Source organism: Brachypodium distachyon, chromosome 1, assembly GCF_000005505.3.
Source record: "Brachypodium distachyon strain Bd21 chromosome 1, Brachypodium_distachyon_v3.0, whole genome shotgun sequence".
Classification (NCBI taxonomy): domain Eukaryota; kingdom Viridiplantae; phylum Streptophyta; class Magnoliopsida; order Poales; family Poaceae; genus Brachypodium; species Brachypodium distachyon.
In genome coordinates this window covers 67,152,074-67,168,809 of record NC_016131.3, presented here as the reverse complement: position 1 = coordinate 67,168,809, position 16,736 = coordinate 67,152,074, and the positions used below count along the sequence as shown (strand labels likewise).

Genomic DNA, 16,736 nt, shown 5'->3' with positions numbered 1-16,736 from the left:
GCCGTCAGCCGTGCATCCAAACCAAGCTGACAATGCGATGCGTTCGTGCGGAATGACAAACACGTGTCGTGCACACAAAATCAGCTCCACGCTCGAAGCTACTCGACCAATAAAAACTGTACCCGCTAGGGAACCAAATAAAGAACGTCAGCTCATTATAAATTAGGATACATAATTCACATTCTGTTGATCTAATTGATGGTCAAAACAAAATCTCAAAATGTGTGCGTTATATTATGAAACGGAGTGAGTACCCACCTGTTAAGACGCAGAATTGGATGAACGTCAGCAAGTATCGCGGTGTGTTAGCCCAAAAGCATCATTCTGCCACTGACCCAGCAAGTTTACGATCTGATTTTAGCCCATTGGCCCAACAGAAGGAAGTACACGGGCCATATTGACCATCTGGCCTAGCCCGCGACGCCATCATGAGGTAATGACGGCCTGCAAAAAACACATCGGTTCTATGCTGTATCTTTTATTTCTGTTTATTGTGAGAAATCAATCTGTATCTTTTTGGATGTTGAAGAAATCAATTACCTGTTGTATTATATACGGAGTACTCCATTACGTACTAAAAAAATGCGCTACTTGCGCTGCTCACCCCATCCCTTCCTGTTGTTACGTGTACGGTGGCACGAAGGCAGCAAAGGCTTCCCATGCGCGGGCGCCCCTCGAAATACAGCCGTTGTTGCGGCACGGTCTACGCGTAGTCTCCAGCGCCGTCCATTGGATTCCAGTCTACTCACTAGTAACCGATGGAGCATATGAATGCGGAATGCTGGTAAGCAATTAAACTCGCGTGTAGGCTACCCTCCTCGTGTCTCTGGCAGCGGGCCCCACGCGTATGATCGCCTACGTGCCGTGTCGGTAAACAGAAATCACCCCCTCGAGGTTTTCCTGTGGCATCGTCCTCTCCGTCCCGTCTGTCCATCTCCATTTCTGGAGTCTGTACGCCGGGGGAAGGAAAATAACTTCAGCAGCCCCCAAATCTTAGTCCCTTCCTCACTCCCCAGGCCAAAACCTCGGTCCGTGCAATCACACCTCGGCTCTCCCCCGTTTCACTCGACCCCCTCGAATGGCGCAGCCCTGCAACTTGCCCCGCGGCGGCTGGCGGCGGCTTCAACAGACCGGCGGCATCTGTCTCGCCGTGGCACTTTGCGTGCTCGCGCTGGCGCCCGCCTCGGACGCCACGTCGGCGTCGCCGGTGGGCATCAACTATGGCCGCGTCGGGAGCAACCTCCCGCCGCCGCAGGCCGTGCTGCCCCTGCTCCAGGGCCTCGGCATTGGCCGCGTGCGGCTCTACGACGCCGACCCCAACGTGCTGCGCGCCTTCGCCAAGACCGGGGTGGAGCTCTTCGTCGGCGTGCCCGACCAGTGCCTCGCCGCGGCCGCCGACCCTGCGGGCGCCGCGTCGTGGGTCAAGGAGAACATCCAGCCGTTCGTCGTGGATACCAAGATCGTCGCGCTCACCGTGGGCAACGAGGTGCTCACGGGTAATAACTCCGCTCTGATGCGGACTCTGGTTCCGGCGATGCAGTCCCTGCACAGCGCGCTGGCCGCGGTCGGCCTCGACAAGCAGATCGCCGTCACGACCGCACACAACCTCGGCGTTCTCGGCACGTCCTACCCGCCCTCGGCGGGGGCCTTCCGCAAGGACCTCCTGCCGTACCTCTGCCCCATCCTGGATTTCCACGCCAGGACCGGTTCTCCTTTCCTGGTGAACGCGTACCCTTACTTCGCCTTCTCCGACGATCCCAAGGGCATCCACCTGGAGTACGCCCTTCTCGAGCCAGGCTACCCCGGCGTCCCGGACCCCAACTCCGGGCTCCACTATACCAACCTCCTCGTGGCGCAGGTGGACGCCGCGTACCACGCCATCACGGCGGCCAACAGCGCGGCGTCGCGGGTGGTCGAGGTGCGGGTCTCCGAGACGGGGTGGCCCTCCTCCGGAGACGCAGGCGAGAAGGCCGCGACGCCGCAGAACGCGGCGCGGTACAACAGCAACGCGATGCGGCTGGTGGCGGAGGGGAAGGGCACGCCGCTCAAGCCAGGCGTGCCGCTGCGCGCGTACGTGTTCGCGCTGTTCAACGAGGACTTGAAGCCCGGCCCGGCGTCGGAGCGCAACTACGGCCTGTTCAAGCCCGACGGCACGCCGGTGTACGAGCTCTCGTACAAGCTTCCGCGCGACAACTCTACCTTCGGCGGCGGCGGCGGCCGTGGCAACGGAACCGGCGGGTACAACAACAACACCGACGGAAGCAGCGGCTACTACGGCTTCTCGGCTGCGTCGCGGGTAGCTACGGTGAGCCTACTCTTCTCCTCTCCGCTTGTATGTTCAGGGAAAAGAGGTGGCACTTTAGGTGATTGCATTGTTTAGATTATGCAATTAGAAATTTGCAAGTCAGGTCGAGAGTGCACATGTCATAGGTTGACCACGCTCTGGGCCTAATTTTGATTGTGCAATTAGAAAATTTGCTAGGACATAATCGGCACACACATCAGTTTGTTTGTTCCACATAGTTGCAGATTCTGCGAATCGGCAAAATGGATCATGCTGATGTTGCTCTTGAAAATTAGATGTGACCCATCCGTCACCATCAACTAGATTCTCCTTTTCTCCGCATGTTTGTGGAGAACTCGACAGGAATTTCTCAGGGTACAGTAAATTGTTTAGTTCTTTGTAGACATACAGATTTCCCCTGTTTCAAGGGATGCTCTGGGGTCTGGGGAACCCATAAACAAATAGGACTCTCTCCGTCTAACAAAAGATGTCTTAAATTTGTCAAAATTTGGATGTATCTAGATATGACTTAGTGCATAGATGCATTCAAATTTAATCAAAGTTGAGACATCATTTGTTGGATGGAGGGAGTAGTACATCTGGAGATTTCACTGCAGTTTTCGCTCTTCTCAATAATACCTTTTAATGGAAATAATAGCGCTCTTTTGCAAAATGCGCCTCTAGAATGCAGCAACCTGCAGGTGTTCTTTTCGGGGCTGATCTAGTATTTGTTGTTTTCTCGATGAAATTATGTTGCTTACGCTTTCCTCATATGGTTTTGCTCGTTTGTTTGTGGCTGTGATTGTTAAGGGTCGGTGGACATGGGCCGGAGCTACTGTGGCAGGAGTAGTTGCTGTCCTGATGGTTGCAGCCTACTGAGGTGCTGAGAATATCGAGTGGGTCAGTCTCGTCTGAAATTTAGGGCAAGGGCCAAGGTAGATAATGGTTGGATGGAATAGAAATGCATGGTCTGGAGCAATTGTGCTGATCATCGTGATCCTATCAAGGGCGCTCCTTTGTTGTTTTGATTGCTGGGACTGAGATGTGGGTAAGGTATGATGAAATGCTTAATTTGGTGACATTTAAGCGCATCTAAGCATATGTACTGTCTGCAAGTTTGTTCCATCTTGATGCCATAAAAGCCATTGATCCCCGTTGTGAGTAACATCGATTCAGGTCATTTCAGTTTTAATTTCTTTCTAGAAAATTTCTCTTTAAGTAGGAGTACTTGTATCTATAAACAACTGGCTCCGCTAATTTGTTTAGAGATCAATTTCAGTACCTGATTTGAGGTCCCTGCTGATATGGACGAAGCCGCCGGCCGCGGCAGTGCGCGCGTCGGCCGTCAGTGCCACCGTGCGGCGGCGTTCCCTTGCCGGCCTGCTCTGCTTCCGCAGCGTCGCAACGCCTCGCCATAAATGCCGTGTGCTGTGTCGTGTCGTGTTTGGGAGCGAAGGGGGGAGCGAGAGAAGCGGCGGCAAGGGTTTTGGCTTTTCCCCTGTCGCCGTATCGTGCGATCAGAAAGGGAGACGAACAAGGCAGCCTGGAGTCCTGACGGGCTGACGGAACTGCCGAAACTCTTCGATTCGATTGACGATAGCTTTTTTTTTCTTTTTTTTGAGAATGATGACAGCTCTTTTTTTTTGAGAATAAGAATGATGATAGCTTCTTCCCTTCCCTGCGCTCTGGGCTGTACCTGGTCCGAGCCGGAAAGATAGGCTGAACTCGACCGGGGCCTGGGGCTACCCTTTGGTGGGCTAGAAAATTAAAAAGTTTACTATTGGCTATAACTACGAGATGGGCCAGGCCTGGAGCTACAGCCCTAGTTGCCCCAGACTTGATTTCGCCCCTGATTGTACATCGACATGTTTTACAGAGAAACTTATGGTTTCTCAAGGTGCTTTGGCGCTAGAGCTTTGAGTTGTTTGTGTAGCCGTGATCTTACTTCGTTCATTGTGGTTTTCAATATTTCCATTTCGTTTCTCGTTCCGTCACAACACATGGACACCTTAGGCTCTGTTTGGTACTGTACTAGACTTTTTGAGGTGTTTTTTAGGGTATAAATCACTCCAAATTGAAAAACACTACAAACCTCAAATGGTTGTTTGGTAGGAAGAATTTGGTGGGAATTATCACTAGCTTCCCCAACAAAACACTCCATTTTTGTACCAAATTAAAACACTTCTCAAACTAGTGTTTTTTAGAAAAACACTAGTGTTTTGGGTTTTTGAGTGGGTGAACACCCAAAACACTCAAATATCAAAATACTAGTAACTAAAAAATACACTAACACCAAACAAGACCCTACTGGAAATATTACAAATTCTGAAAATACCCTGCTTTTCTAAATCAAGTTAGAAATATTGAAGAGCTTTTGTTGTTCCATGGCATTGCACGGGCTCCTTGCTAGTGTGTCCTAAATAGGGGATTATTATTTCAGTTAGAGAACCTAATACTGACTTTTTCAATCCGATAATGATCTCATGACTCCAATCTTTAATAGACGCTGTGTGCTTGTGTGAAAAAAGATGCATGTGTCGTGGTGTATAACTGTATATGTGTTCATGGGAAGGCTTGACCACGGTCCACGCGTATCCTTTTCCCTCTGAAAGTAACAAATTTAGCGAGTCATGCATGCGATGCGACCGCGCCACTTTTGGAGCGTGAGCACACGACTCCCCGAGGATCTGCACGCCAATCGACCCCTCCCTCCATCTCATGATTCTCACAACGCACGACGCGCTCACCTCCTCGTCGTGGGCTCCATCTCGCCGTCTCTAGCTCCTCCGTACAAATACTCCCCCAGTTCCTTTACACCCAACCAACCATCGACCACCACCACGTTCATACAAACCGCCGCACGTCGGTCCATCGGTACCCACCACGCCTCTGCTTCAGCCCCCCGGCAGCCAGCGGCGAATTAACGATCGGCCAAGATGGACGGCGACACGACGTTCAGGAAACTCTTCGTGGGCGGCCTGGCGTGGCAGTCGCAGCGCGACGCGGTGCGGCGCCACTTCGAGCAGTTCGGGGAGATCGCGGAGGCCGTCGTCATCGCCGACAAGCACACCGGCCGCTCCAGGGGATACGGATTTGTACGCTACAGTAGCTTCTTCCCGCAGATCGATCGCCGATCGGTCCTTCATTCCTCACCATTCTATCATTCATTCATGTCTCCCGTTGCTATAGCTTTGCTCATCTGGTGCTCTGTGCGTCCACCGGCGTGCGCGTGTCAGGTGACGTTCAGGGACCCCGAGGCCGCGGCGCGAGCCCTGCAGGACCCGACGCCGGTGATCGACGGGAGGAGGGCCAACTGCAATCTGGCAGCTCTCGGCGCGTCGCAGCGCCTGCACCCTGCAGGTAGCGCGGCGCCCGTTGGTATCGACCGTTTTCTTTCTTTCCCTGTCAGATACCGAATTCTTGCTGAAATAGCCTCTCGAATCGTGATGTCCTTGTTCAGGGATGGCCAGGTCGAGGCCGGCCACAGCGTCGTCTTCGTCCTACCAAGGTTCTGCTGCTGCCGCAATGGCGGCCTCCTACTTCCCCCTACACGCTCGCTACACCTATCCTTACTACTATGGGTACGTCAGAATGAACAAGGAGTATGTTGGTTTCCAAGTTACTCTCTGTTTTTTTTTATTAAGATTACTTTCTGGGATTAGAGGTTCTGTGGATTTCGTTTCGTTTGCTTCACGTAAATTTCGCGCCTATGACAACATCTTAATCAGGAAGTGACTCCACCTGCTGTTTCACCTCTGCAGGTATGCTGGAGGATACTCTCACGAGAATATGTACCATATGCAAATGGTTAGCAACGTACTCTTCTCTAAATTTTGATATTGAGTAAATTTTAGAAAATCACACTTCTCCAACTACTTGTCTCACGGAACCACACTTGTCGCTAATTTGTCCGTTGTGACACAAACATTCGGGCAAAATATAACAACGAACCCAAAACACAAGGATTAGCGATTTTGACAGGATTCATGACAAGTCGGACCCAATTGTCGGGAGAAAAGATGGGTCTGACCCGACCCGATCCGGAAGGGCTCTTTTGCTTGGTTCTTCATCTTCCTCGCCGGAGAGGACGCCCTTGTCCTCGCCACCGCCGCCCGCCTCTTGCTGCTAGGCCGTCGACCAGGATTTCGTGGAGGAGGAGGCCACGGTGTTGCTGGCTGTGCGGTGCGGCGTTGCGCGCGCGGGCGGAGGCCGGCTGCGGGGCCCGCGAGGCAGCAGGGGAGCACGCACGCGGGCGGAGGACGGCGGCGGCAGGCCGCGCGAGGCAGCAGGCGGCACGTGCGCGGGCGGAGGACGGCGGCGGGCCACGCGAGTTTTTGGTGGGGAAGAAGGCCGTACGAAGAAGAAAGAGCAGATATTGGGTCGGGTCGGATTTTTTCCAGGTGGGCTCCATTTGTCAGAAATCATGTCAACTCGATAACTCATGTTGTTTTGGATTTGCCGTTACATTTTGCCCCAACGGTTGTGACGCAACGGATAAATTAGCGACAAGTGTGGTTCCGTGAGACATGTGGCTAGAGAAGTGTGGTTTTTTAAAATTTACTCTTTGATATTTGAAGCAAGATTTGTGCGCGATTCCAATCGTCTTTTTCAAATGCGAAAACTGTAGGGCTTATTTGATGGCCTATTTGATACAAAGGATTTTCAAAACAAATTTCAAGGGTTTGTAATCTTAAAAAAAAAATCCTGTGTGAATTGTACGATTTAAATATGAGAAAATTTTCTAAGGATCAGAGTCACCATAATTTTCATAGAAATTTTTTCTTTGGAAGATTTCTTTGTTGGTTAGAACATATGTTGAGAGAGTTAATTGCACCGACGTTGCAGAGCTACTACGGTGCGCATGGTGGAGCGGGTGTCCAGCAGCAGTCACAGCTGCAGACTTACTTCATAGCGGCAGGACCGGAAGGAGCTCACCAAGAAGCCGTTTCACCGTACCACTTCCAGCTGATGCAAGGTGCCGACAACCAAGAACATGATTCTTCTGCCGCGGCAGCGCAGCGCTCGCACATTATGCAGTACGCGGCACACATGCAGGCTATGCAGCAGGACCACCATGGCACGGCCGTTACAGGGAGTGCCGCTGATGCAGGTTAGAATTTGGTGATTTTGGACAGTGCAAACAACATATTACTGTGTATCGTTGAAGCTACGGTCGATTTCAAGTGCTCCTGCAATCTAAATCAGTTTGTTGAATGCCGCAGGTACGAGGGCGGTTGGAACCGCACCAGCCGTTCGACCAGGTTCTTCCCAAACATCGTCTGACAGAAGGTCTGCATCTTGACAGTCATCTTGTATCCGAGCATTTCTCCATGAGTACGACTAAAGAAATTTGACGTAATAGCAATGACATTGTACCGTTAATTGCAGTTTCCTAATTCATACTGTATACATCTTTTATATAATCTTATCGCTTGTTGGTCCAGTTGTTTGCCGCCTTATTCCCAACAACAAATCATAATACAAGCTGGAAAAAAACAACAGACAATTCAAAATGTAATCGAGAGGTAACAGGCGATCATGCAGCCGACCACGACCAACCATACCTCACATTATTCCATTGCTCTGCCGACGACTATTTGCATACAGCGCTACATAACATTATTCTGCACAACGAGAGCGCGCAGAGAGGAACTCAACGGCACTATACTACAAGAAGCACTCAGCTCACACGACGGACACGGAACACCTAACATTTCAGGAAACCGTCACAGGCGGCTCAACAGAAAACCACTCACTGGACCTGCACGTTGATGACCTTGTGCTCCGTCTCTGTCTTGGGCACGGTGACGAGCAGCACGCCGTTCTTGAGCTCGGCGCGCACCTGGCTCTTGTCGCACGTGTCGGGCAGCGCCAGGCGCATGTCGTAGGAGCTCACGCTGCGCTCCTTCCACCACCCGTCGCCGCCTTCCGCGTCCTCGCCGGCCTCCTTCCTGTGCTCGCCGCGGATGACGAGCGCGTCGTCCTCCACCGACACCTTCACCTCCTCCCGCGAAAGCCCCGGCATGTCGAACCTCATCTTCACCTCCTTGTCGTCTTCCATGATGTCCCACGGCATCCGCGTCTCGCTCGCCGCCGGTGATCGCCCCCGCGCCGTGGGGAACCCCACAGTGTCGTCGAACAGCCGGTCCATCGTGTCCAGCATCTGCCGCATCGTCCGCATCGGGGACATCGGGTCCACTAGCCCTGCAAACGTTGGAGCCAACAATGTCAAGTAGGAGCAACAAATTATGCCATCAAAAGAACGTCGATCGATGGCAGCGGAGGACTTACCGAACGGGGAGACGTCAAATCCGGCGCGGCGTGGGCGGCGTTGGACGGCATTGCCCTGCTGGTTGCCGCCGTTCTGGCTGACTTGGACGTCCAGGGATGAGATGTCCCTGTTCTCCTGCGCCGCGGAGGCCACGGAGAGCGGGCGGGTCCTCCCGGTCGACGTGATCCCAAGCGGCGCCGGCCTCGCGGCTCTCCAAGCGCGGATCGGCAGGCGCGCGGCCGGGGAGAGGCGGCTCACAAGACCAAAGGGGGCAGCGGCTGCAGCCATTGCGCACGTTATGGCAAGTGAAAAACTGAAAGGCAGAAAAGAGCTAGGAGATTTCTGGAACTTGGAAGCCGATGTGCTACGAAGGACTGTGCACTGTGCAGTGATTATGTGTCTTGCTTGCTTCTGCTTATCTGGTTGGAACGATCGGTGCGCGCGGCCTTTTATACAGCGGAGTGGAGCTCATGCCACGGCCACCGTGGAAGGATGGAGAACGGCGTTGAAGCTTCGGGATGATGTGGGCCGCATCTGGCTGGGAGAGTGCAGTCTGCTTCGCGACGACGCCGCGGGTGTTCTGCAAGCTTGTCGGTTTTTCTGGAACATTCCCGTTCACTGCTTTCAGGGAGTAGCAGGGCCGAGGCCCAGCTTTAAATCTGGATTTGCCCGGTCCGAGACTGCTTTCAGCATGCAAGACCGAGGCCTAGCTACAAATCCAGCCTTCGATCATGTGAAATGTCTTTCAGCCCGCGAAGACTAGGCCCAACTCTAATTCGGCCCTTGGACCGTGAAAAATGTGGCGGGGCTAGGGCCGATCTCGTGTACTCTTTTTTCTTCGGTGTACCAGCCTTCGGCCAGAAGTACTGGCGTGAGAAATAGAAAAAATCGCGCTTGCTCTCTCTCTCTCAAAAAAAAAAGGAAGAAGAAGAGCCCGTGCTTCCACGCTAGATTCAACTAAATTTCAATCATTGATGACAACCTCACCTTGGAGTCTTCGCAACACTAACTTTGTACACTACGAGGACTTGTGTGCAGCATTCGCGTCTGTTGTTCGATCGGGTCATGAATTAGGTGAACCGTAAACGTACCTTAACCTACGTTATTTGCTCTCATTTGCTGGACTACCTAAGAAAAAATACATTATACTGCTGGTTCATAAGTTCGATCCTATTCTACTAGAGCGTACCGAGCTACCTCTGAACTAATCCTTGATATACGTACTGCATGGTTAGGTTATATCATATCATACTCCGTACTCCACAGCAAGGCCTTGTCCCCTGTAGACTGTTAATTACCTCTGCCCCACTTGATCGGCCGGTCCCGATGGGCGATCAACTTGAGCCTTGATCGAGGAGTTGAGGTGTTGGTTAATGTCGTAAAGCAGAAGACATATACTTACACATTTTTGAATGTATGATGATATATGCAGATACTGGTAGATACTTAGTCATGGACCAATAAACTAACTGTTATTCAGTCATATCATTGATGACTTTGTACGATTGCATTCTCTTGTTCGATCATGACAGGGAGAGAGAGTTCGTGGTCAAGAATTAGGTGGATGCACCTCAAGACATTATACTGGATTGAATGCAGATCACCGAGCAGCAGTTACAAATTAAGGTAGCTTGTAATACAAGTGATCTAAGCCCCCACATTTGCTGAAGTTAACCGTCCTGCGTGATTAAGACGAGTCAAAGTGTGAAGTAACATAAACTAGTAACATACATATGTTACTATTTCAATAGTACGTACTTACATATTTATACATATATAGCTAGTTACCACAGAAACCTTTTTCTTCTCGTTTAATAATTTGCCCACATATCATCGAGTGTTTAATTGGAACTGCATATAACCATCTATGTTAGTCTCACAGTGACAGTCGCCACTCGCCAATGCGTGGAGCTCGGAGAACGAGTGGTGGGAACCGGGATCCCAGCACCAGCCACGATTCCAGTGCCACAGTAGTGTACTCCGTATCTGGATTCTGGAACACCCGTAGTCAAGAATTGGCCGGTCACAGACTCACAGTGTTAAGTCTGTGACCTAAAACAGAATCATTGCTGCATGGGTACTACTCATCCCGCTGATAGTCTCGCGACGCGAGGATATCCCATTTGTTATCTGGCAAAAGTCGGCAACGAGCCAACGAAACGTTATTCTAGAACCAGCTGGAAGTGACGACACCGCGTACGTGTGCTCAAATCCATCAATTCGTGCAGCTCGCGTCTCAAACGAGTTGACAATGGCGAGTCCACGTATAGTCAGACACGGTATTAAAATTATGATAAGTGCGTAAAAGCTAGAAACTGCCAACCACTGGTACTGTACTACTTGTCAATTAATGACACATCAAACTGAATTCAGACACGAGACCGCTCAAACCCTTGTTCTCAAGTTTGGTTAGTACCAACTGGCAACTGAGGAACTTTATCCTCCGGCCACGGGATGCCTACGGGGCTATGAGTCGAAGCATTGTTCCCGTAGCTAGCAGCTTGCTGGAGCAAATGATAGATACCCTCGCGTCGCAAAGTTCGAATCTTTCTCCTGGTCTAGCCGTCGGATTAGAACTGATACCGGCGAGTCATATTTGCATGGCAGATCCAACGATCGATCCAGATATACATACCAGCTTACATCGAGTACTTACCAGCTTGCATTGAGCACTGAGTTAGTACCTACGAACCTTGCAGCTGTGCTGCTGTGGGCTGTCGTTTATTGCTGAGACGACTGGCCACGTCTGTCTCCGTGGCTCCGTGCACAGCCCGCAGGCGACGGCAACTTGGGGCATGGGGTAGTGGTACACAGTAGTAGCTGTGCCTTTTAATGGTGAGCAGCCTCATGGAGTCATGGCTCATGCACCGCAGCATCACTGACAGCGGTGATCGGACGGTCCCGTTTCTACAGCGCGGCAGTCGGGCATCTACCCGGCACAGCATCAATACCGTCCCCCTATATACAGCGCCTGCAGCTTCAGCTAGCTTGCACTCAAGCGAAGTTAAGTCAGAATGCAGACATGCACTTACCATAGGTGCCATCAGTGGATGGCCCGTGTTTTTCCTAAAAAAAAAAAAAAATCAGCCGATGGCCTGTGCCGCTTGTTGTACCGGCCAGTTTATCGGTACGTAATCAAAGAGAAGCAAAGGTGGCAACAATGGAGCGACGGAGGCAGGAATTAGAGACGAAGTAGACCTTTTTTTTAGTATAACACAATTAGAGAATATTATTGGGCTGAACTAGATATACAAACAAATCTATATATTCACAGAGAGGAGTACCCAAGAGAAAACACCACATTAACCTACAACATCCCTATTAATTTGGCCACTTTAAATCTTACATTTAGCAATCCAGTTTCAATGAGGGACATGTATTTGATGAGCTAGCAATAAAACATCGAAATGGTTTAAGACCTACGCCACGCAGACTCAATATGTATTTTTGTTGTTGTTTTTCTTACTGGGTCATGAAAGCAGTAAACTTAGCTCCATTTATCACAATCTATATTCTCTATATTTACAAAAAAAAAGAATGGATACTTGAAGAATTATACTGTTGCTCTACATACCAACGTGCCGGCTCAATTTGTATCTCTCACTGCTGATTAACATTATGTATAAGTGACTGATTGGCTAGCGAACCAAACACTTATTAAGCAAACATCATTATAAAGTAAAAAAAATGACTAGCTCGCCGTCAAAATTTTAATCAGGTGTCCGTACAATAACGTGATCAACTTTAATATCACATTATGATTTATTGTGACAAAACTTACCAATTAATACAACATGGCGTATGGACCATCTATTAGTCGAAATAACCGATTGGCAATTCAATATGTGAACTTTAATTTTCTCTACATTATATGTATTTCATACAATCAGACATCTCAGGTAGAGACAAGCTTGTGGTAGGTGATGTGAGATTTTGTTCCAAATACATAACTAATTTTACCTCAGAAGATCAGTTAGTCTGGCAAACACTGATTGATCAACCAGCCGGCTTGCATGCAAAATTTAACTATGGATTACGATATAAAAACACATGCAAATAAAAAGTTGCATCATGTTATTAGTATTAAAAACTTACCATAAGACATTATTCTCAATCGATTTAGTTAGCATATTATCAAACCTATGATCGTAAATCAAGAGTCATTGTCCAATATCATATACCGATAAATCTACATTTCCCATATTAAGAAAAATCACAAGTAAATTTTCCACACAAAAAAATTAAATTTCTCTCAAAAAACAAGTAACCAAAGAGAAACTCAGAGGTCCCCGTGAAAAGAAAAAAAGACTTCCAAGGAACTATAGCTAGCTAACTAAAGGCTAGTTTGGTTGCACCATTCCCTGCAGGGATTGAAAGAGATTAGGGGAAAAATGCACTAAAATGGCAGCAATCCTTGGCAATCCCCGGTGAGGATGGGCATAACTGAACTAGCCCTAAAGAGGAAGGGACAGGAGAGACAAAAGCACGGAGCTTTGAGCAGTTTGCTCATTCATCATACTATCCTAGTCGCTGTCCGACTGATCCATACGTACAACTACCAACATACCACCCTCGCGAAGCTGCAATTAATTAATCGTGATAATATATTGACGGGCAAAACGTTTTCCGTATTTATATGCCAGAATAGACCTGTTCAAAGACGAATGAGCTGATGATGTGTGGCGCAGCATCGCGGACCATGCATCGTAAGCGCTGGAAGGAACCTGTCACGTACGTACACGCCGCTCAACCAACACGAGCATACACAACATCTCCTGTTTTTTAAAAGAAGAAAGCTAGGTCAACCAATTGAATTGATGGAATTGAAGGAAGAGGGCCAAACAGTGCCTGACCTGTCTTCCTTCCTTCCTTCCCGGCCACGCCACCCCGTGGATGGATGGAAGATGGATGGCTTGCTCGCTCGCGGCGTCGCGCTACGCTTTGCCAGGCGGATCCGGTACGCGTCTACCTGTACGTCCTTAATTCCAAGTGGTTGAGCGCCCACGGTAACCACCGCCATTAATAGGCCACCCTCCCTACCTGTCTCTCCCTCCATCTCCCCGTTTGCTTACCGTGTGCGGGTCCCGCCCTGGTGCTCCTTCTGTTCCGAGTCAAATCCAGGAGCACAACAACACTTAACACTCTTTTTTACAGGAACAGTACAGTAACACTTTCTGATCGATCATCAGACCGAGTGGTTCACGAATTAAGACCGTTATTATTACGAGCACTTGGCAGGAAGTAGCGGTCCGTTTCGGAGTAGGCGTCCGTTTCCCAGTACGTGTCAACACTGCCCGATCCGTATATGGTTTGGACATCACCGGTGATGGAGTACGAGTCGGAGAAACCTTCCTGACTCTGCTGTATGGACGGTCTCCCATAAATTTGACTGCCCCCGCAGCAGCCTATGCCCACGAGTTTGTTTCCGCCGCAGCAGCTAACGCAGGTGAGACCGATTTCGTCTGGCCTAGCTGCTTTGCGCACCCTATATATTCCGCTGCCCGGGGGCCAACCCAACCCAAGTCACGCATCTGGTTCCGGCGCTTCGGTCCAACTCACGCCAAAGGCGACGTCGACACGTTCCGCGACAGAGCTAGAGCTAGATCCATGTCCATGGAGGAAGTTGCGCCAGCGGCGGCCATGGAGAGGGAGCGCCTCACGGCCGAGATGTCCTTCCGTGGGGACGACGCCCAGGGCGCCGAGCGGGCGCCCAGCATCATCATCAAGATCCGGCGCCGGCTCCCTGACTTCGCCAAGTCCGTCAACCTCAAGTACGTGAAGCTCGGGATCCGGCACGGCGGCGGCAGCCCCACGTCGTACCTGCCGATGCTGTGCGTCCCCGTGCTCGCGTCCGCCGCCTACTCCTTCCTCCGCCTCGACGTCATCTACTACTCCATCGACCTGCTCACCTGCGTCGCGTGCCTCGGCACGGCCATGCTCCTCCTCACCGTCTACTACTTCAAGCGGCCCCGCCCCGTGTACCTGGTGGAGTTCGCGTGCTACAAGCCCGAGGACGAGCACAAGATCTCCAAGGAGTCCTTCCTGGAGATGACCGAGAGCACGGGGTGCTTCAATGACAAGGCACTGGATTTCCAGACCAAGATCACCAACCGCTCCGCCCTCGGCGACGAGACGTACCTGCCCCCCGGTGTCCAGGCGCGGCCGCCCAAGCTCAACATGGCCGAGGCGCGGCTGGAGGCCGAGGCGGTCATGTTTGGCTGCCTGGACGCTCTGTTCAAGGCCACCGGGATCAACCCGCGCCGGGACGTGCGCGTCCTCATCGTCAACTGTAGCCTCTTCAACCCGACGCCGTCGCTGGCGTCCATGATCATCCACCATTACCGGATGCGGGAGGACGTCAAGTCGTTCAACCTCGGGGGCATGGGCTGCAGCGCCGGCCTCATTGCCATCGACCTCGCCAAGGACATGCTCCAGGCCAACCCAAACTCGTACGCGGTCGTCCTCAGCACCGAGAACATCACCCTCAACTGGTACTTCGGCAACGACCGCTCCATGCTGCTCTCCAACTGCATCTTCCGCATGGGCGGCGCCGCGGCCCTGCTCTCGAACCGCCGCGCCGACGCCGGGCGCGCCAAGTACCGCCTGCTCCACACGGTGCGGACGCACAAGGGCGCCACGGACGAGTGCTTCAACTGCGTGTACCAGCGCGAGGACGACAAGGGCAAGGTGGGCGTGTCCCTGGCGCGGGAGCTCATGACCGTGGCCGGCGACGCGCTCAAGACGAACATCACCACCCTGGGGCCCCTCGTCCTCCCTCTCGCCGAGCAGTTCAAGTTCCTCAAGTCCCTCATGATGCGCCGCGTGTTCCGGGCCAGGGGCGTGCGCCCTTACATCCCAAACTTCAGGCGCGCGTTCGAGCACTTCTGCGTGCACGCCGGCGGGCGAGCCGTGCTGGAGGAGGTGCAGAAGAACCTGGGCCTGGAGGACAAGGACATGGAGCCCAGCAAGTGCACGTTGCATCGCTTCGGCAACACCAGCAGCAGCTCGCTGTGGTACGAGCTTGCCTACGCCGAGGCCAAGGGCCGGGTGCGGCGGGGCAACCGCGTGTGGCAGATCGGCTTCGGCTCAGGGTTCAAGTGCAACAGCGCTGTCTGGCGCGCGCTCCGCGACGTGCCGGCCGTGTCGCCAGACGCCGCCGACGCCGCGGGACAGGACGGCAGTGGCGCCGCGCAGAGCTGCAACCCGTGGGTGGACTGCGTCGCCAAGTACCCGCCCAAGGCGTTCGTCTGATGGTTACGCCGCGTCACTTAAATTTACACACGAACAATTATTTACATGATTCTTTTCTCCTCACGGTAAACAAACAGGTACAGTGGGGAGTTTATATGTATACTCGTATGTATTTCCTTTCTGTAGGTAGCTGCAAACAGTGCTAGTTTTTGGAATTCTCGGTCAAAATTCCATAAGCAAGCGGTGCCATTGTACGCAGCTTTTGTTGATCAAGTGTGAATTACAAAACGATAATACTAGTGTGAGTTTTCAAGATACATGGATTTTTTTTTTACAGTGATACATGGATTTGTTGGTTTCTAGTTCTTTGTATATTGTTTACTACTACCACTGGATTCAGTTGGTGAATCTCATCACGTCAGCGTTCAGCCCCTCATCTCTATTCCGATTTCCGAAGTTCACGTCACGTACTCACGTTTTTGCTTAGGAACGTGCCTCGATTCAGTTTCTGGCCCAACCAAGGAAGAGTGTGTGCTGATTGGTGTAACCGCGCGTATAAAGCATATGAGGAAAATATTGTAGTCATACAATTTGAGTACGACTTCTCTTTAACTTCCCGTGGAAAACATCCAGTCGGGGCATGCTTGATTAATGTTGGTATATGGTATTATGGTTCAGTGTTTGGCTGACTTACCGGTCCATGTTGTTCAAGGTCATTCATCAAATTTATTGCAGCATCTATCTAGTGTTAATGAGAGTATTTTGCATGACCATCACACAACGCTCATCTGACTTTCTGCATGATCACAGTAGAAGCGTCGAAAACTCTAAATTAATTACGTCAGAAGTTAGGAAAAAGTAGCACTCCCACTTCTTTTTGGCTCTTCACATATCCAACGTGATTATATTAATTTATGTAACTTCAAAAGATCAAATGAAAGTAAATTGGATAAGGCAGTAGCCGAGCTTCTTTCCGTCCCTGTTTTTCTT

General features: G+C 51.1%; 4 protein-coding genes across 7 annotated transcripts; 3 read left to right on the top strand and 1 right to left on the bottom strand.

The window, feature by feature from the left end:
- Window positions 1-788: 788 nt before the first annotated feature.
- Window positions 789-3,449, top strand: LOC100823649 (glucan endo-1,3-beta-glucosidase 10). The gene is made up of 2 exons (XM_003561784.4): window positions 789-2,305; window positions 3,095-3,449. The coding sequence occupies exons 1-2, from the start codon at window positions 1,079-1,081 to the stop codon at window positions 3,161-3,163; spliced, it is 1,296 nt and encodes a 431-aa protein (XP_003561832.1). The 5' UTR covers window positions 789-1,078; the 3' UTR covers window positions 3,164-3,449.
- Window positions 3,450-5,083: 1,634 nt separating this feature from the next.
- Window positions 5,084-7,707, top strand: LOC106865949 (RNA-binding protein 38). 4 transcript variants are annotated; one of them, XM_014898104.2, is made up of 6 exons: window positions 5,090-5,379; window positions 5,521-5,662; window positions 5,745-5,865; window positions 6,046-6,091; window positions 7,130-7,394; window positions 7,507-7,707. In XM_014898104.2, exons 1-6 carry the CDS (start codon window positions 5,221-5,223, stop codon window positions 7,584-7,586), a joined length of 813 nt encoding a protein of 270 aa, XP_014753590.1. In that variant the 5' UTR covers window positions 5,090-5,220; the 3' UTR covers window positions 7,587-7,707. The 4 variants fall into 4 exon arrangements, with proteins under 4 accessions (XP_024315252.1, XP_024315255.1, XP_014753590.1 ...); XM_014898105.2 differs by having other exon boundaries at window positions 5,092-5,379; window positions 5,521-5,644; XM_024459484.1 differs by having other exon boundaries at window positions 5,084-5,662.
- Window positions 7,708-7,770: 63 nt separating this feature from the next.
- Window positions 7,771-8,999, bottom strand: LOC100823304 (small heat shock protein, chloroplastic). The gene is made up of 2 exons (XM_003558333.4): window positions 8,576-8,999; window positions 7,771-8,488 (listed from the first exon to the last, which is right to left on the bottom strand). Exons 1-2 carry the CDS (start codon window positions 8,841-8,843, stop codon window positions 8,037-8,039), a joined length of 720 nt encoding a protein of 239 aa, XP_003558381.1. The 5' UTR covers window positions 8,844-8,999; the 3' UTR covers window positions 7,771-8,036.
- Window positions 9,000-13,899: 4,900 nt separating this feature from the next.
- Window positions 13,900-16,080, top strand: LOC100822993 (3-ketoacyl-CoA synthase 1). The gene has a single exon (XM_003558332.4). It carries the CDS (start codon window positions 14,163-14,165, stop codon window positions 15,804-15,806), a length of 1,644 nt encoding a protein of 547 aa, XP_003558380.1. The 5' UTR covers window positions 13,900-14,162; the 3' UTR covers window positions 15,807-16,080.
- Window positions 16,081-16,736: the final 656 nt, after the last annotated feature.

Excerpts from the sequence above, each read along its gene's own strand:
- LOC100823649 (XM_003561784.4), top strand. The coding sequence starts at position 1,079 with ATGGCGCAGCCCTGCAACTTGCCCCGCGGCGGCTGGCGGCGGCTTCAA. Across the intron at positions 2,306-3,094 it reads CTGCGTCGCGGGTAGCTACG|GGTCGGTGGACATGGGCCGG; the intron begins GTGAGCCTACTC and ends GTGATTGTTAAG.
- LOC106865949 (XM_024459484.1), top strand. The coding sequence starts at position 5,221 with ATGGACGGCGACACGACGTTCAGGAAACTCTTCGTGGGCGGCCTGGCG. Across the intron at positions 5,866-6,045 it reads ACCTATCCTTACTACTATGG|GTATGCTGGAGGATACTCTC; the intron begins GTACGTCAGAAT and ends TCACCTCTGCAG. Across the intron at positions 7,395-7,506 it reads AGGGAGTGCCGCTGATGCAG|GTACGAGGGCGGTTGGAACC; the intron begins GTTAGAATTTGG and ends TGAATGCCGCAG.
- LOC100823304 (XM_003558333.4), bottom strand. The coding sequence starts at position 8,843 with ATGGCTGCAGCCGCTGCCCCCTTTGGTCTTGTGAGCCGCCTCTCCCCG. Across the intron at positions 8,489-8,575 it reads ATTTGACGTCTCCCCGTTCG|GGCTAGTGGACCCGATGTCC; the intron begins GTAAGTCCTCCG and ends CAACGTTTGCAG.
- LOC100822993 (XM_003558332.4), top strand. The coding sequence starts at position 14,163 with ATGTCCATGGAGGAAGTTGCGCCAGCGGCGGCCATGGAGAGGGAGCGC.